Raw genomic sequence first — 17,947 nt, forward strand, 5'->3', positions numbered from 1 at the left:
GAGCAATTCTGCTAATTCTGCATAGATGAAGAGAAGTAGCTCTGTTGCTGTAAACTGTTAGCCACTAAACATTTAAGTTTCCAACAGAGAAGCATGAAAAGAGAGAACAGAAATGCATATTGCTTGCATCTCCTTTTGAAACATTTCAGCAGATCATGCTTGACTCCTGAATCCTTTCTGCAGCTTACAGCAACCTCCTCCTCTCCCACATCCCCCATTTCTGCTATCCAGATATGTAACAGGCTAACACTAGGTTCTATGGAAGCAATTGCTCCACTATCTCTGTCTAGACAATATGAAATTGTCACAAATGACATATAAAGTACAATTAGCAGAGAAACTGCAATTTCTACTCTCTTCCCCCGCTTACCAGGGGAAAAAAAATCGCCCATTATCAACCTCCACGATGTCAGTCAATCCTGCAAATGATGAAAATTAACTCTGCTCACCCTAGGAGATGCTTCTGTTCCAGCTTGCTAAATTAGAAGGAGGGGGATTGTAGTTCTTGTTGGGTTTATTTTTTTTATTAACACTACTACAAGATACAAATTGCCTCTGTTCAGCAGCACTGAAATCTCAACTCTCTGATTAAGATCAGGCTCCTTTTCTGTCAGACATCAACAACTCTGGAACTGCTGTTCTACACTTGCTCTGTTAACTCAGGTCTGCAGCAATCACTAGCATGGGGTAAAGGAAGCAGACCTCAAGTCACAGGACACCTATAGTCAAGGGAAAGAGAAGGAATTCACAGATACAAGACATTATAAGCAGAAAAGGGATCATTTTCAGGAATGAAGCTGAATGCCAGAAGCATGAAGCAATCTCCTCATAGCACATCAGCCACTGGACCATACCCCCATTCTCCCCACGGGGATGAGCATCTCCACCAAAGCCTTTTGGGACAGAGGGGCTTTGAGAAGATACTTAACAGCAGCAAATTCCACTTTTCAGTAATAGTTTCTAAGGAAATGCAGCCCTACACCACATCTCAGATTTGCTGTCACAGCACGAGCGTTACTGAGTAACGCTACTCCAAGAGACACGGAGGGAAGGGTTTTCTTCCCCAAAAAGGGAGGTGTTAACAAACAGCACTGAGGTTGTTTCCTTAGAATCAAAGGGGTGTTCAGTCAGCTGCCATCCTCCTAAGCTGCTCTACACCAACAACCAGGGCAAACCAGTAAAATGAAGCATTCTAAGGACACCAATCACACCTACCTCTCCCCTACTCCCAGTCTTCAGATACGAGCATAGCTTTAAAAAGAAAATTCCTAGTTATCCTTTGAAGGAAAAGTATATTGATGACTCTTGGCAGCCTCTGATTTTCCTCCCCTGGCTTTATGTCTTCCCTTAAAAGACTTTTATATTGCACACTGCCCATTTGGAGGTGAAAATTATCACACTACATATTACATCCCTTTTTCAGTCCTCCAACTTACAGTCAGTTCTCAGTTCCCCTGAGTACTCATCCCTGTGAATGTGCTCCTGTGGTTTCTCATAAGAAGGTAAAGAATAGCAACAGTTTAAAACCAGATTCCCTGCAATCATCTTCCTCTTAGAGCCAGGCAACACGTAACCTAAAGATGGTAAGAAAGCTAAAGCATGAAAACAGCTGAATGTTCTTCAGTGTCCAATAACACCAATACCCTCCCTCAAACCTTGAGCTCAATTAACTGTTAATGAACCAAATTCATTCCTGAAGATCAATTATAGCCTTGATAGAGAGCTAGAAAACTATTTTAAATAAAAATCTCAAACAATCAAATGCACTGGCTTGGATATATTTTCTGTCCCTTTTCTCAGAGGAATAGGAAAAAAATATTTCAGACATCTGTACTGTGTTTCCTACTTTCAAAAAGCGAATGAAAATCATGTAAGCAGAAACCATCAAGCATTTTGTTCCATAGCTTCATTTTTCATAAAAGTTTTGTAGTCCTTGTCGAACAGAAAAACACTATTGCTCTTCACCAGTTTCATATTCAAGCTTAAAATAAAAAAGCAATCAGTATGCTGTTCTAAAGATTGCCTGAAAAAATGAGTTCTAAAATTAAGTTCTTAACATAATCTGCTCTGATACCTCTAAGCTAACATTTCTAGACTGCTTCAGCTTTCACATGGTTATGGTTGGACATATTTAGCCTGGCATCAAGACTGGATTAAGACAGGTCAGAAAAAGACAACCAAAAGAGAAAATATAGTCAAACAAAAGGATCAAGCTTTTCTTAATATAGTTCTAAGCATCTGCAAGAGATAAATAACCTGAAAATATCACTATTCATTAAAACCTCAACAGTCACTTTTACAGTTCGGAGGGAGCTCCTCCATCCCCTTGTTCACATCTGTGCCAAACAACCCATGCTCAGTGAGGAACTAGAGGTGGTGGCTGTCTTTCTATCCAAACCCTGTTAGGCAGCCTTTTCATCACCTTTTTTTTTAAAGTTACTCCATACAATAAGAAGCCTTTATAACATAATTTCCTTTTTTTAGAGAAACCAAAGATGCAATATGTGATCAGAGACAACTTCCAAACACAGCCTTGTAGAACACTTTGGCCTGCTTGAGGGAAAGAACTTGTGTTAACTCTGAAGGTGCAACTAGGGACAGAGAAGACATCCTTCCCAGCTGGAGGTGCAGAGTTGTTCAGAGAAGTAGATCTGATACAAGGCAGAAGTTATCACAGAAAGTGATTGTTTCCCCTTCACTGATTCTGGGCAGGAATCCTGTAGAAAACAAACTGGTTTTCTCAGTCAGAAAAGAGACAGCACATAAGGTCTTCAGCCAACACGGGAAGGAGTGCAGAGAAAAAGTGCACAATTACACAAAACAAGGAAGTGTCAGTAAGAGTTTGAACAGCAGAAATGAGCACTGCAAGAACTACACAGCAACTTTAGAGCTCATCACAGGGAGAGTCACATTACTGAAAATGACAGATTCTTTTATGAAGACTCAAGGCTGCACTGTTAATCTATTACTTCACCTGCTGAAAAAGGCCATGCATCAGAACAAAATATGAATGAGCATTATGGAGATGTGCTCATCATACAGCATCTGGGTAATGATTAGTTCATCATTTCAACAAGCAAGAGGAAGCACACATCCATGACAGACATTAGAAGGGTCAAGACCAGCTACAGCAAGAAGCATTGATCAGTTTTGGCAGTAAGTCCAACACGAAGAAAACAATGAAAGAGCTTGCACTTTCATTTTGCAGGGGCAAATCTTGAGGGACAGGAGGGGAAAAGAAATTAAAATCAGTTCAGGTACTGCACATGCTATTTTGCTCTACAGTGGCAGTTTCACACCAGTGCTCAGGATGGGGCAGGTACCTGCACCAAGCAGAAGACAGACATCGCATTTTTCCACCTAGAGCCTTAACAACATGCCATTATACCAGAAATTCAGCTAGAGGGTATGGATTTCTAGTTATCATAAGTTTAAAAGCATAGCCAGAACACACTGAACTCCCTCAGCCTGCACACAGCTTTACTCTTCTGAGGGCTCTTCTGCCTACCTTCATCTGTGTGACTCCTTCAAATTCTCCTTGTTCTGGGAGTTCCCAACACCACAGACTGTGGCCAGCAGAAATCTCTGCTTACCCACACACACAGATCTGCGTCAGCTTCTGGGATAATTACATATAACTCATGTTTCTCCATAGGGAATTGAAGAGGAGGTGTCTTTCTTGAGGGGGCAGAAGCCATACTGTTATCTCCATAGCTTTCTAACGCTATGAAAACAGAGGTCTCATCACAAATCAAGCAATCCCTTTAAAATGCTCTTGTTCACGCTGGAGTAAAAAAGAAAGTCAGGTCAACAAATGACTGCCAGGGTAGTTCAGTCACTTAGTCCAGCCTTCCCACTTCAGGAAGACAGGAATGATTTCATACTAATGCATTTCAAGCAGAAAAATGAGTCAGTTTCCTGGCAGATAAAGAACCCTGTTTATTTACAGCCTTCAGTTTCAGCAGGTGCTCTCTCAAGAAGAGCAAGGGAGGAGGTCACTTACATCATCACACAAACAGCCATTTGGTGCAATCAGTTAAATATGTATGTGGAAAATGTTTAAAATGCATGCTAGCTATTCAACAGACCAGAACAGCTCAACTGGAGAAATCCAGAGTCATCATTCTTTTGCTTAGTTGTATTAATGAGTCAAATCACAGGTCTCCCTCTCTCCTCTTGGCCCAGGCCCACAGATTAGATGAATGCTGCCCTACTGCAAGTTCTCCAGCCCAGATTCTCATTGTAACAAGAAGCAAATAATTTGATATAGGCACTTTGTCTCCAGCCACACCATGCTGTGAGTATTTCTAAAGAGCATGAAGAGTGAGTGCACACATGGAGTACATGTAAACTGAATGCATATCTAAAAATTCCAGGGTTGTATTACAATAAAAAGGCACACTACAATGCCAACATCTCCAGCTCTTCCCCACAGTGAAGAAAGCCACAGAGAGCTTTTAGATGAGCAAGCAAATCTGAAACAGTAGGTCTGAGAGCCTCCCCAAAACTTGTTTCTTGGCAAAAACCAAAACCAAATTGAAACTTAGACACTGTTTTAATGTGACTTATCTGAAGCCAGACTATAAGCTCTAAAAATCACAGCTAGATAGTTTAAGCACGTCACAGACCTCCACTAATCACAAGCTGAGCATCATCCCCTAGACAGAATACAACCACATGAACTCAAGACACACAGGTAAAAGAACAGAAACAGGAGCAACTGTACCTGGTCAAGTGAGCCTGTCAGGACATGCTGCCACCCTGCAGCAGCTGGATCAGGTGGCTGCAGGGAAAGTTCGTGCAGACAACAGAGGAGACAGACACCCTAACAAAGGATGGCTTTCAAGAGCGGGGAGCTATTCACACTTCTTCCCTCTCCGCAGGAAAGTTGAGAACTGATATGTTTTATGGTATCCTCAAATAGCTAGCTGTTTGAAGTCAGCTGTCTTTAAACTTCTGAGCAATGTGTGTTTATTCAAGATCTTTGGGCTACAGTCCTCTAATATGCATTCCTCAAAAAAACAAACAACCCCACAAAAAAACCTGCCCAAAACAACAACAACAATCAAAACTCACCCACCCAAATAACAAAAACAAACAACCTCCCCCCCCCTCAACCCAATAAAAAGCCCATACATACACACACAAAAACATCACCAAAAAAGCCCCAAACCCCACCCAACTCTAGATGTCAACAGAAGCAAAAATAATAGCCAGTTTGGAAGCATATACTTCTTCTATTCTCACTAAAACATCACTTTAATTCAAATTCAGTAAGCTTCTTTGCTGCCACACTGCACAGGTGAAACTCCAGAACAGTTCCCATAGAAAAGACACTTGTAGGAAAAGATGTTTCTATTATCTGGAGATTGCAGAAGAACAAACTTTACCCATTTCTTTTATAGGTGAACTTCTCACTGCTGTGCCTGGACTAAGAAGAGGGGTGGAATAAGGGCAATGGTTCACATGGGAAAATACTATGAAGGTATTTGAGAAGGAGTTATTTTATACCTGCATTTTACACCTTTATAGTTTGCAAGTCAAGCTGCTACAAGAGGAACACAGGGAAATGGATTTCTTTTAGTCTGCTACAGTCATTGCTGCATATTTAAATTCAGGCCAAGAAAAAGAAAAAAAAAGCAGTTTAAGCCTTTCTGCAAGTTTGGCGGAGGCTGCAGGTACATGTGCAGCCTCCTAGAGCACTGGGGGAAACTCAGCAGCAGGGAGTGACCTCCATCAGTTACTGCAAGAAGGGAAAGCACAAGGCATCATCCTTCTTGCCCACCTACTCTCAGTGAAGAATAGGGCTCTAGCAACCTTACATTATTCTTAAATCAGGAAACTACCAAAGGCAGGGGAAGGAATATTTGTGCAAGAAAACAGGCACTTCTTTCACTTGTTTTTCCACGTAACTAGCAGCATACTAAAGAGCTCAAACTTTTAGAACTTCAGTAAAAGAGTCTTTCCTGCCCACACAGAGACAGTAGGCTTAGGCTGGGGAAAAACCACAAAGCTGGAAGGGTGACTGTAATTACCCAGAGCTCACAAAGGCATCAACTGACTATTTAGATACCATGGCAGCTTCTCCTATATTCAGGCTATGTTTACAGTCTCATGATAAAATGAATTTGTATTTTCCAGTTGTTGTAAAGGCCAAACAAACAATATACACCAAGTTTGTCCACAGCCTGCACATCTCACACATAAACAATGCTAATTATCATGTTTGAATGCTCATGTCACCTTCAGACTATCATTTCACTTTATGCTCACAACAGACAACAAACTAGGTCTTTGTTCACTCTAACATGTCCTGGCTAACGTTTACAGACATCATTCCCATATCACACAGTTCTGGCTTTCTCTCCTCAAGCACATCTTCCCAAGCACAAACCCAAATCTCTTCTCTCTGTTGGCAAATCCATTTATAATTTCTATTTACCCCAATACTCTCACTAACTGCTGAGATATTACTTATCTCTGTCACCACCATTTTCAAGAACAGTAAAAAAACATCTTTGGAATTATTTCTTACCAAGTCTGATAACAGCCCAGCATAAACTCTTCCAAAACTATCAGAGTGCACATGGAGCCTACAAGGCTTGTCAGAAAAATCCTTCTTTCCACAGCACCAGTAAGGTCTACACACCATAACTTTAAACAAAATACTGAGTCAAACTACAAATGGCAGGACAGCAAGGCTAGCAAGGCTAGCAAGGTTCCCACAACTAATGGGTCTGAACAAAAAGAGTCAAGAAAATTACGTGGGTATGTCTAGATTTAGCACAGGCCACATTCCCACAGATGTGCAGTCTGAGCCAGTCTCTTCTCCACAGCTCAGGTGTGCCCTTCTGCTCAAGCCTCCCTTTCTCTGTGAGCTCAACATCACTGCCACAATATATATTAATAACGTGAATAAGCAAGCCACAACTGCTGTAAGCAATTAGGAAAAAAATAGCAACTACAAAGATTTTGAGAAATAAGGAATGGAACAAAAGGCAGAACACACTAGGTATGTGTTCTGTCTTCACCATAAGAGACATTTGTAGCTTTAGATAAGGTAATTCCCTCCTGTTTTGGTTCCTGTCCCCCAAAAAGTAAAGTGAGTAGCACTACTCTCCTCTCTGATTTTGATGGTAAATGTCAGTCACAGAACTGTCTTCCCAGGCAATTCTGTATCCATGGCAGGGGACAAGGAAGTGTTCTGGTTGTTTAGTTGTTAAAGCAAGGATATGAGTGACATACACCCTTTCATTCAGCACTTTGCAGAGTGAGAAAGTTACCAGAACTCAGTACATGCAGAGATCCGATCAGCCTTGGTCATTTACATCAAAAACCAGAACTGCACATAAGAAGCTCAGGCTCCACCAGCATGAACTCAGAAAAAAAAGCTGCAAAAGTGACTGTAGTCTTTTCCATTTCATACACAGCACTGATCACTGGTGGGCAGGAATGGGGTTCCTCCTACCCTGTCAATCTACTTCAACAATAGACTGGTCCCAATTCGATCACAAGTGAGCACTGTGCCTACAACTTTGAGCAGGAAGAGGCATCCCCTCAAGGCATTGAGTAAACCATACCCATTTGCACTAGGAAAAAAACCAAATCCAACACAAAAAATCCCCAAACATATTCTTTGCCTTATGGAAAAGCTCCAAAATTCAGGTAATAGCTCAAGGCATACATGAAGAAGAGAATAAACAGAGCCCTCCAACCAACATCTGCCAAGCAATTCTCCAGAAAACAAGCTCCACATTACAAAAGTCCTCCGAGGGGGTGAACAGCCATTAAAATGAAACAAAACCTTTGAGAAGGGAGACTCCAAAGACAGGCTTGGTAGGCAGTAAGCAAGAAGTCCAGACGAAATCTACAAGACTGCCGAGGCCTTTTAGAGCCGTAACTCATGAGCATTTACATATCAGAAAGACGAAATACCTGCCTCACCTTAGATCCACATCTGTCTTTTTCAAACCCTTACAAAAGCCAAAAGGACAAGCTCTTCCCTTGCTTGCATTCTGTAACAGAGCCATTTCCCACCTGGATCCCCCGCATTTACGCCTTTCTCCAAACACTAAAGAACTTGCAATTGTATGGTAACTACAGAGATAAGCTACCCTTGGGAGTGGGGAGGGTCTCCAAGCCACCCTTCGTACAAGAACTTGGAAACTTTCAGGTTAGGAAAGGAGACAGAAAGGAGCAGAAGCAACATTACCCCCTTGTGGCAGAAAAAGTAATATGGAAATAAGGTGAGAAATTCAAAAGGGAACAGACTAGGTGTTTCTCTTCATAGTTGCTGTAAGGGCCAGAAGGTGACCAGCACTGAGGAGATGAGCTGGAGTCACTGTACTACATGGGGCCGGGCTCACATCACACTGCAAGAACAAGGCAGGAGGGACCAGAGTCCTCAAACAAAACCTGACAAAATGAAAGACACAGATTTGTCCCTGGACCCTGGTACGTGGTTCCAGGGAAGATGGTTTCACATGTCACTTGTGCACAGTGCATCCAACAGACTAAAATACAGCAAAGCCTTTGGTAAGCTGTGCCAGCTTCAACAGGTCAAATATTTGCACAGCACAGCGGCCTCTGCCTTTCATACCCTCACAAACCAACTAAAGGAGTTTATACAAGGGTCCTCAGACAAGAATTTCCCCACTTCACACACGCTCACTACTTTCCGCCTGTATGCATGACAAAAGTGTCACTCAGGATGGTTCAAAAGACTTCTCAGATTTTCAGGTAACTTCAATAATGTATCTTGTCTGTCAAACTAAATGGGTGAGGCCAGGTGAAAACATTATGTATTCATAAAATGCAGGCACAGAATTACTCATACCACAGCCTACAGAATTTGACCTCTGGAATGAGTGCAGTGGAGTGGTTAGAGAAGTTTAACATAATTGCCAGACACAGCTTCTTCATGGAAGAATAAGGATAATAAGCATTTCCTTGTGAAACATAAGGTTCATGCAAACCTGCCTGACAATAGAACAGGGCAGACCTTTCACTTGCAGTAATGTACTCAAATCCCTAGACAAACAGGTAAACCATATAAAAATTGTCTTTCCATGTATTACAAGCAGCTAAATCTATAGAGAACAATTTTCCTCTTCCTTCTTTTCCCCATCTGTAGGAACTGTTTCACTGAATAAGGTTTGAAATATGTTAGCAGGGACACACATCACTACTTGCTCCTTGCATCCAGAACTCAATAACAAAAATTAATTTATAACCTAATTATTTTCCTTTTTTTTTCCTAAAAAACCCACATTAATTCCGCAGATGTCACTTGTGTCATACTAGAATAGTCAAAGAGAAAATCTGAATCAGTTTTATTAGCCAGCATTGCACCATACCTAGCATTAACTGCTGAATTGATACATATTTCAGCAGAGATCACTGCTAGGTTCTGTGTATCACTGTCTTAACAAAGTGGCACCAGCTCCTCTCAAACAAGCAGCTGACTAGAAGAATCCTCTTTCATTCCCCTTTCAACTTTTCATTATCAACCTGAATTGACCCACAAAGCAACAATGGCTTTAAGTACTTAGAGGATCGTTTCCCTCACTGAGATTACAGTATTAATACAAGACCTCCTCAACCCATTTTTAAATTAACTGGTAGTTATAAAAAAATTAAACTAGCTAACATCTGTTGCTCAGTTATCCTTCCTTCACCCACATCTTCCCAACGGCTTCTGTGACCAATTTTATGCAGCACATTTCACATGGCAACTTCAGAGATTTCTGGGATTCTTTTCACTTCGACGTTAAAAGTGAGGCAAAGACATCCAGAGGGGAAAACTCCCTACATTTGAATTAATGAGATCAGTGTGGAGAAACTCAGAAAAGCTGAAGCTCAGTCTCACAAACTTGTACTTAACCTAGACCATAAACTTTCCCCAAATTCATGCCTCACCAGCACAGCTTCAAAAAGCACACGGCTCAATGCCACACTGCTTTCAGGCCAGGCTGAATGTGATGGGATTCCTTGTATTGCTGAGGCCCCCAGTGACACGCTTCTCCTAACAGAGGTGCCAGAGCTGTTAGTGAGGAATAGTGCCATTACATGCTTATTAATGGCTTTGTGATTTGTCCAAGATAATTAGCCTAGGACCATCAGAAAGAGCAGAATTCTCTCCTTACCCAGGTGACATAGTTGCATCAACAGAATTCAAAGAATAGCCTTCACTAAACTACCCTCTTAACTTAACTGACCCTCAATGGCAATGTTTCCCAGAAAGCTATTTCTCTGCTAGGAAGGTCATGTCAGGGAAGGAATCCTGCCCATGGACAGGGAATCAGAACATACACAGTTTTGAGACACAATTTTATCTTACGTTTTTCGGCTGACCTTAGAATATAGAGCTCAATTGCCCAATGAGGACATCTAATGGAGAGACAAAGAAGAACAGAATGATAAAACAGGTTATGAGCTGATCTTGGATTCCAACACTAAGAATTAACCAGACCTTGAAAGGCACACAATTACATTGATTGGAAGTGTGTATACAGTTATCACTTCTACCCTCAGAAGTGGGTAGAAGCCTTTGAAGGCTTATCCTCTCCCTTGTATTTCATCAGCACTTTCAGCATTACATAGCTTATATCTCAGGACCCTCAGACCCCATCTTTGCATGCTCTGTAGCTCCAAAGGTTAAAAGACATTTGGGACTCTGCTGTGTAGAAGGTTTCAGCACTTCCCACTGTGAAAGCATGCCCTAGGTCTTGGGAGACATGAAGGCTTGGTACGAGATGCTCACTCTATGCAAAATTTAGGCAAGTAGGTGCTTGCTGATTTGTTAATAAATTCACAGGATATTCTGAGTTGGAAAGGAACCACAAGGATGATCAAGCCCAACTCTTAAGTAAACAGCCTGTATGGGGATTGAACCCACAACCTTGGTGCTATTAGCACCATGCTCTAACCCAACTGAGCTAATCTCATCTCCCATGTTCTATAAAGAAAAATATAAACAGCTAATTTGAGAATGGCAGCAAATTACACCTGCAGGATAGAGCTATCCTGCATGCAGGGTTCCTTTTAAGGGAAAAGATTTCATAAAGCCCCAAGCCCGCCCAATGTGTTTAACAAGAAAGGAAATAAAGTTTTACTTCAAGGAAATTGCCACAAGGATTTAATACCAGACTACCCACTGCTTCCAGCTTCTTGCTTCAGAACTCTACACAAAACCTTGACTTCAGTTAGAAGGGAAGCCGAACCCCTGCGGTGCCTGTTCTTTAGAAAGGCCTGATAACAGAAGCAGGAGATGGGGAAAACAAGAGTCCCTAGGAGATTCTCAACAACCTCTGCCAGAAAGGTTTCACTAAAGGTTTCATCTTACAGGAATTCCTCTGGAATTAAGCTCATGCATCAAACTACCCACTCCAAATCAGAAGCCTCGGCAAAAAGCACCTGTTTGCTCAGCTGATGAAGTAGGCAAGTAACCCTTCATAAATGCTACAGCCACTGGAGCAGGCAGCTGCAATCACCATGGATGACAGGCAAAGTGACCCAGAGATTTAGTCATAGGACTCTCCTTAGACTCCTGCAGCCTGGGGTGGATCAATTATATGCCTCAGGACATTTTAAAATTACAGTTACCACAGAAAAGATCGTATCTACATCTCCTTGTCCAAACATGTGCCAAGTGCCCAGTCAATAAGAGGGTTATGTGCCCTGTTATTTCTGACACTACAGTGACTCATCCCAGAAAACGAGACACAGTGGAGATGACATAAGTATGCACCACTATTTCGAAAGAAAGATAACGCAAGACTTACTCAAGTGCCATTTAAAAGCTAAATTTGTCAGCTCCTTCTTACTCTTATGCCCTTTAATCGGAGACAAGAGGATACCTGACTTAAATTAACAGTAGGTAAGTTCAGGCCCAAAAAGTAGCTCCCATGTAATCAGCTTGAGACTCTCATTATGGCAGGCTATTAAAAAAAAAAGCAAAAACTGGGGCAAGGATTTAGAAACTGATTAATAATTTTATAACCACCACCACTTATTTGCTATGCAACTACAACAACAAGAAAGGCAGTCACTGTTCCAGCCTCAGTATAATCAGCTTATCTGCAGGACAGAGGAAAGAATTCCCTTTCCTCAAGCACTCCTGTGTACAAAACCTTCTTAGTTAGTTACATCTGCATCCAACCTGGAAATTTTGCTTTTCTACACTCAAAGCATCTGTTTCAGAGAAACAGAAAGACTGAACCTTTCCTCTGGTGAGAGCACAAACCACTTGACAGAGAAGATGTGAAACTGAAACCCAGTGTGGAAACCCCATGCAAAGTACCAATGTAGCTGTATCATCCACACAAGCCAGTGAAGACCCTCTGACACAAAGGATAGGTCCTTCCTGACACAAGTTCAATTTAGCTTATCCAGTTTCTTGTATCATATCTGAAGCAGAAGAAAAACATCCTTCCAAAAAAAAGAATCACCTAAAAAAGAAGACAGCAAAGCCTAAAATTTTCAGTGATTAGCATGTCTCCAACCAGCTCAGGTCAACGGGAGCCACTTTAAAAACTAACCTCTCTTACCAGCAGCAATCAACTGCATATACCCAAACCACTAACAAAGGGCTTTGACTATTTTCCCCTCTGGGCAACTCTAAGGAAATTATTGTTAACCCTTTTACCTTAACAACTTACTCATGGCCAGTTTTCCATGCCAACCCTGGGCAGATTCTCCATGCATAGCACGTGATGACAGGGTGTGTGACAGGGAGCACAAAAGACAGCATTAACATATCCTGAGTTTGCATGCTTCTGCAGAGTCTCAGAAACACCAGGAACACAGTTCACCCCAGAGATCTGCTAAAAGAGCCCATCCTTTTGCCTGTCTGTATTACAATTGAGAGGTCCAGTCTCCGCCCTTACAATATTCAGAAGGTATTTGCAGCATGACAATGGCAGCTATGAACACATCAACACCAACATCTCTACTTTTGTCTGCATGAACAGCATACGGCCATATGAGAAAAGGTTTTTAACTCTGAAAATCTTGAAAAACCTCAGACTATATGGGAAAGGTTTAAGAAAAAAATAGAGGAGGAAGGGCAAGCATGTATCTTACCTCCTGAGTGAATCCTCCTCTGAGCTTTCCTCAGGCATTTCCTGGTTTAAGGCCTCCTGTGATACATTCCCAGGTCTGCTTGAAGCCGACTGGCTGTAAACTCTTTCCCAGTGCCCCGTCTCCTGGTTAAAGACCACTCCCACGGTCCTCTCCTCCTGCGGGGTGGAAGAGCTGCCCAGCTGCAGTCTGCTAGAGGCAGGAGCTCTGCCCTCGGTTCTCTCTGCAGGCTGCACCTGGCTGGTATTTGGAGGCACACCCTCAAATGTGCTTTGGACCTGCCCTGGTGTGTAGCTAGGCGTGCTTCTTTCCCAGCGCAGCGTGTCATTGTTAAAGGTCAGCAGGTTATGACAAGCACGACAGCGGTTCAGGTGACCCCGGGACAAATTGGAACTGTTTTCACTGCTTTGTGGAGTCTGCTGATGGGAGGGACCGGGTCGATCAGGCTCAATGTTGTTGTTGAGCATTTCTTGAGCCTGCTGCGACTGGCTGGGCTCCCCACCAATCCCCTGATCTAACTCCTGAAGCCGGTCATATTCCAGGAAGAATCGCCTCAAATCACACTGGAGCTCATTACGAATGCTGGCCTGATTGCTCGGGCCAGCACTACTACCACCGTTCACCTCAGCCCCTGTGGCCAGAAAGCCCCTCCCTTCTGTTGCAGAGGTATAGACCGAAGCCTGGGAACCTCCCTCCTGCTGTCTGAGCACGGACAGCAAGCTCACGGAGGAGGCACTGGTCCTAGGGGGAGGCATGGCTTCCAGCTCGGACCGAGAGCTCATGTTCAGCACTGTCCTGGACCAGTCAGACCCACCCAAGCCTGAAGCCATCTCTCTCGCAGACTGTTGGTACCGGGACTGGTGGCCTGCCAAGGACCCGCTGAGGGAGCGCCGCGTGGGGCCCAGGCTAAGGTTGCGCAGGGTGTTGCCAGCAGTGCTGCTCTGAACTGTGCTGAAAGCAGAGGGCCTGTTAAGTATCCCCTGCTCCTCCTGCGCTACGGATGCCTGCTCTGGGGGTTGATAAGGCTCTGTCTGCACAGAGGAGAAGGAAGTGCCAGTGGCCCCAGAAGACGTGGAGGGTGCGTTTTCCTGGTGTGGGAAGAGAGAAGAAGGAAGTCTTGCACTAGAGCATCGGCTGCAAAGGCACAACATCCCCAGGTGCTGGCAGCACTCTGCTGTGGGATAGCTGACTCGCTCCCGGAGCCTGTTATAGACAGATGCCCTTGTGTTCTCACTGGCTGGAGGCGGAGGTGGTGGTGGTGGTGGCGGTGGAGGGGATGGGGTAGCAGAGTCTTGAACACTGTTTTGCTCTCCCACCTGTATGCCAGAGGAGCGGGAGGACAACATATGCAGGAAGTTGTGGAGGAGGGGTGTGCGCCTCACAGGCTGAGATGGAAGGATAGCACGCTGACGATAATGCGGCATCTCTGTGCTGTCCACGGAGATTTCCACTTCCTCATCGCTCTGCAGAAGGAAACAGGCAAAGTTCAGTCACCTCAAGGCAAAATCCTATACTTCCAAATAAACGGCAGAAAGTCAGCTACCAGCCCAGACAGATGAAAGGATGTGATAAATCCCTTCCTAAAGGCCTTGACTTGGAGGAAATTAGTTGAGATGATTTCTCAGTTAATTTTATGGATCTAGACAACCTCTTCCTACAGCTCAGTGAGCTTTCACAATACACTGCTCATGCAAACAGAAGTATCAGCGTCTGAGAGTCAAAAGCTGAGGGAAGAATTGTTAATACCTCAAATAGCTTCAAATCCAAAAGAACATCACAATTGAAAGAACTGAAAGAACAGGACCACTGAGACCTCTTCCCACCATTAGTCAGACAGAGAGGGCAAAACAAACACCTTTTGGAAAGCATTTTATTAGCCATGCACATAAGAACATGTTACATTGCTATTGTATCACCAAACAAGGTGAGACAGAACTCAACTTAAAAAGACTTCAGGTTTTCAGAAAAACACAAGTCTGCTTAGAAACAGACTAGGGCTAAAATACATAGAGCACCTTTTAACTAGCCAGTCAATACAAGCCCTGACATTGCCCTTACCTGCTGGTTAGAAGGATTAACTATCGCTGTGAGCAAGTAGTGTCCCAAGGGATCAAACCGTACCAGCCTAAAACAAAAGCAGTGCCAGAATATCAATCATCAGTTCACATTCCACACTGACACAGGAAGCTGAACACAGCAGGGAAGAAAACCCCACATGACATGTTTGCAGTGAGAATATTACTATATTATCACCATATTTTTATGAAGGACAAAGAGTTTATGCATTAAGAAGAACAAAATGTACCTATCTAGCTGAAGACTGCAGTTATTTTATAGTCCCCAGCACCACTACACCAAAGTTAAAAGCTGGATGTAAGTACTGCTGCATCAATTGAAATAGCCAGAAATTTTAAAGGAATACAAGTGTTTAGATTACAAAATGCAATTGGTACAAAGGGAGAGATGTGGCCTTGATGCCACATCTTTGTCTTATTTTAAATTGCTCAAGAGCAGCCATTAGGTTTCCAGCAATTCAGTTTCCTCTACAAGTGTGTTAAATAGCTCAGCATTTTGTTCGAGCAGTTCCTGGGTTTTCTCATCCTTATGGCTGACAAGTTTAATTACTAAGCTTACAATTCAACATGAAGTAGATTCTGGACATTTAATGGACACATGCCATATTACAAATATGAACAACCAAGCTGATCTATGAATTTCAATTGCTTTTCTTTCTGCCCACAGAACTGGTTTTCTACCAGCTGAATCAAGGAGCTCCAAGCAACACTTTACTGCTTGAGTGCACAGGGTGTAGCATCCCAGAGGAACCTCACCCACACTTTCTAAACCTGACCATTTTTCACACACAAGTTCTTTTCACCCAGAAGCAGGAGCTCACCTGACCCGCTCCATTTCACTGGCTGTTTTCACCACTGCAAAAGGCTCCCGACGACTCCAGTCCCAGAAATGTATCTCATTGGCAGTGGCAATCAGCAAGAGCTGAGCCGTAGGATGAAAAGCAAGTGATGCAATGGCATTGTTGCTATCTGTGAACCAGCTCTCACTTCCACCCTAGAGTGAGGAGACAACAACCACAAGCAGTTTGTCACAAAGTTTGCTATCATTAAGTTTCCATGTACTTGCCACGCCTCCCAGCCCGCCTAAAGCATCGCAAGTGAGGCGCTCCCTTGGCAACAACAGCTGTTCCTATACAAGGTCTGTGCCAGGTCTAAAATGTAATGCTACTTGCAACAATGACCACAGATGTATTTTTGTAGCTAAGTGTCTCAAGCAGCCTGTAAAAATCCTTCATTAAAAACAAAACAAACAAGCCCATGTGTTTTGTCTCTGTGCCATTTACCAAACTAGGTAGAGCAGCAGCTTCTCTAATGAACAGTTCAGATAGGCTCAGTGGAATAACAAACAGCATGTCTCTCACAAAGGCTAAACAGGCACCTTGTACAATGTTCTCCAGAATTACCTGTACCACTGCAATCAATAAAACTGGTGCTGCTAAGAAGCATGATCTACCTGGCAGGACTGAACAAAGGAGCTGTCACCTCCTCTCTAGAGAGAACAGGATGGCTATGGTCTGTTCTATGCTTTTACACAGAGGTGTCAGAAAAGCTTCCAAACAGCTCTCTTACCAGGTAACATTTGGAAAACAAACTCAGCCAAAAAAAGTCACCACCCACCAAATATCAAAGGAACGTATGTTTCAGGAAAGACTTACATGTAAATCCCAAATTCTGACCTCCCCGTCCAGGCATCCTGAAGCAATGAGGCCTGGGATGGTGGGATGGAAGGTGACACACCAGGGAGTGCGGCGATGTCCAACCAAGGAATGAACACACTTGCCCGTTTTCACCTCTGTGATGTAGATGTTGTGGTTCACATGCGTGGAGGCCATTAGCGTCCTGGGAATGCAGAAGGTATGACAAACATTAGCATAAGAAGAAATCAGCAAAATTAGACCGTAGTTAGCTTCATCTCAACAGGGTCTGTTCACACTTAACCCAGCAGCTCTCCCACACAGAGCTCAAAGGGTAAGAGGCTACTGTTGCACCAATGTCACAAAACTTTCTGAGCCAGATTTCAGGGTCCATGCAAACATGAGCTCATCTGAATCTGCAAGCACAAACTTGACCTTGAACGTCAGAGTGAACATGCAGCTCAGAAGGCACTCCCGACTGACAGTCTGGGGCAAATAAATATTCCCAACTCTCCACACTGTCTCAACCCCTGTCAAATCAAGTGATACTATGAGAGATCCCACCTCCATTTCCGCTTCCAATACACACATCATCCTGCTCTGTTCTTTATTCCTAGATATCCCAGTGAATGTGTCACATCATTTGGGCATGTTGTATTAAAATATCCTTTACTCCCTTTAGTTTCTTATGAAATCCCATGGTGTCTGCACAGATCCTTTTTCCTTACAATTTTGTATCACCTGGGTACTTCAGAAATTAAACACCAACTATGCTCGAAGCTGTGAGATTAGGAAGGTGCACACATTCCATCCATGCATGTCAGGAACCAGAAGTTTCATTCAGCTGCTCAGGACTGGACAACTCAATGGGCACCAGCCTCCATCACTTTTGTAAGTGTAGGGAGACTGCTGAAACAGGGAACGAACTAGGAGTTAATTACCTGTCTGGACTAAACGCCAGCAAGAAGGTGGAGCGTGGACTGTCTGGTAACTCAACTTTCTGAAAAAGCCAACAAAGCAGGAAGTGTTGCAAGAGTCATATGATAATACTTTAACTGTAAGCCACACAGACAACAAGGGGAACCCGCTGCAGGAACATATCTAGTATCACATCACTGCAGGAACTGAACAGAGCCAGAGAGCATATCAAGTGTAACA

At 43.2% G+C, this 17,947-nt stretch overlaps 1 protein-coding gene across 3 annotated transcripts in view; it reads right to left on the reverse strand.

The window, feature by feature from the left end:
• The window catches only part of AMBRA1 (autophagy and beclin 1 regulator 1), a 126,627-nt gene that overhangs the window by 97,589 nt on the left and 11,091 nt on the right, over nt 1-17,947 (reverse strand). For 2 of the 3 annotated variants that reach the window (XM_005480053.4, XM_014265467.3), the window contains exons 3-7: nt 17,731-17,789; nt 16,811-16,994; nt 15,977-16,149; nt 15,139-15,205; nt 13,084-14,543 (exon numbers count right to left, since the gene is read on the reverse strand). In XM_005480053.4, the coding sequence (XP_005480110.1) occupies nt 13,084-14,543; nt 15,139-15,205; nt 15,977-16,149; nt 16,811-16,994; nt 17,731-17,789 (1,943 nt within the window). The remainder of the gene's footprint in view (nt 1-13,083; nt 14,544-15,138; nt 15,206-15,976; nt 16,150-16,810; nt 16,995-17,730; nt 17,790-17,947) is intronic. The other variant, XM_074543058.1, reaches the window with a different exon arrangement.

Source organism: Zonotrichia albicollis, chromosome 6 (genome assembly GCF_047830755.1).
Source record: "Zonotrichia albicollis isolate bZonAlb1 chromosome 6, bZonAlb1.hap1, whole genome shotgun sequence".
Classification (NCBI taxonomy): Eukaryota; Metazoa; Chordata; class Aves; order Passeriformes; family Passerellidae; genus Zonotrichia; species Zonotrichia albicollis.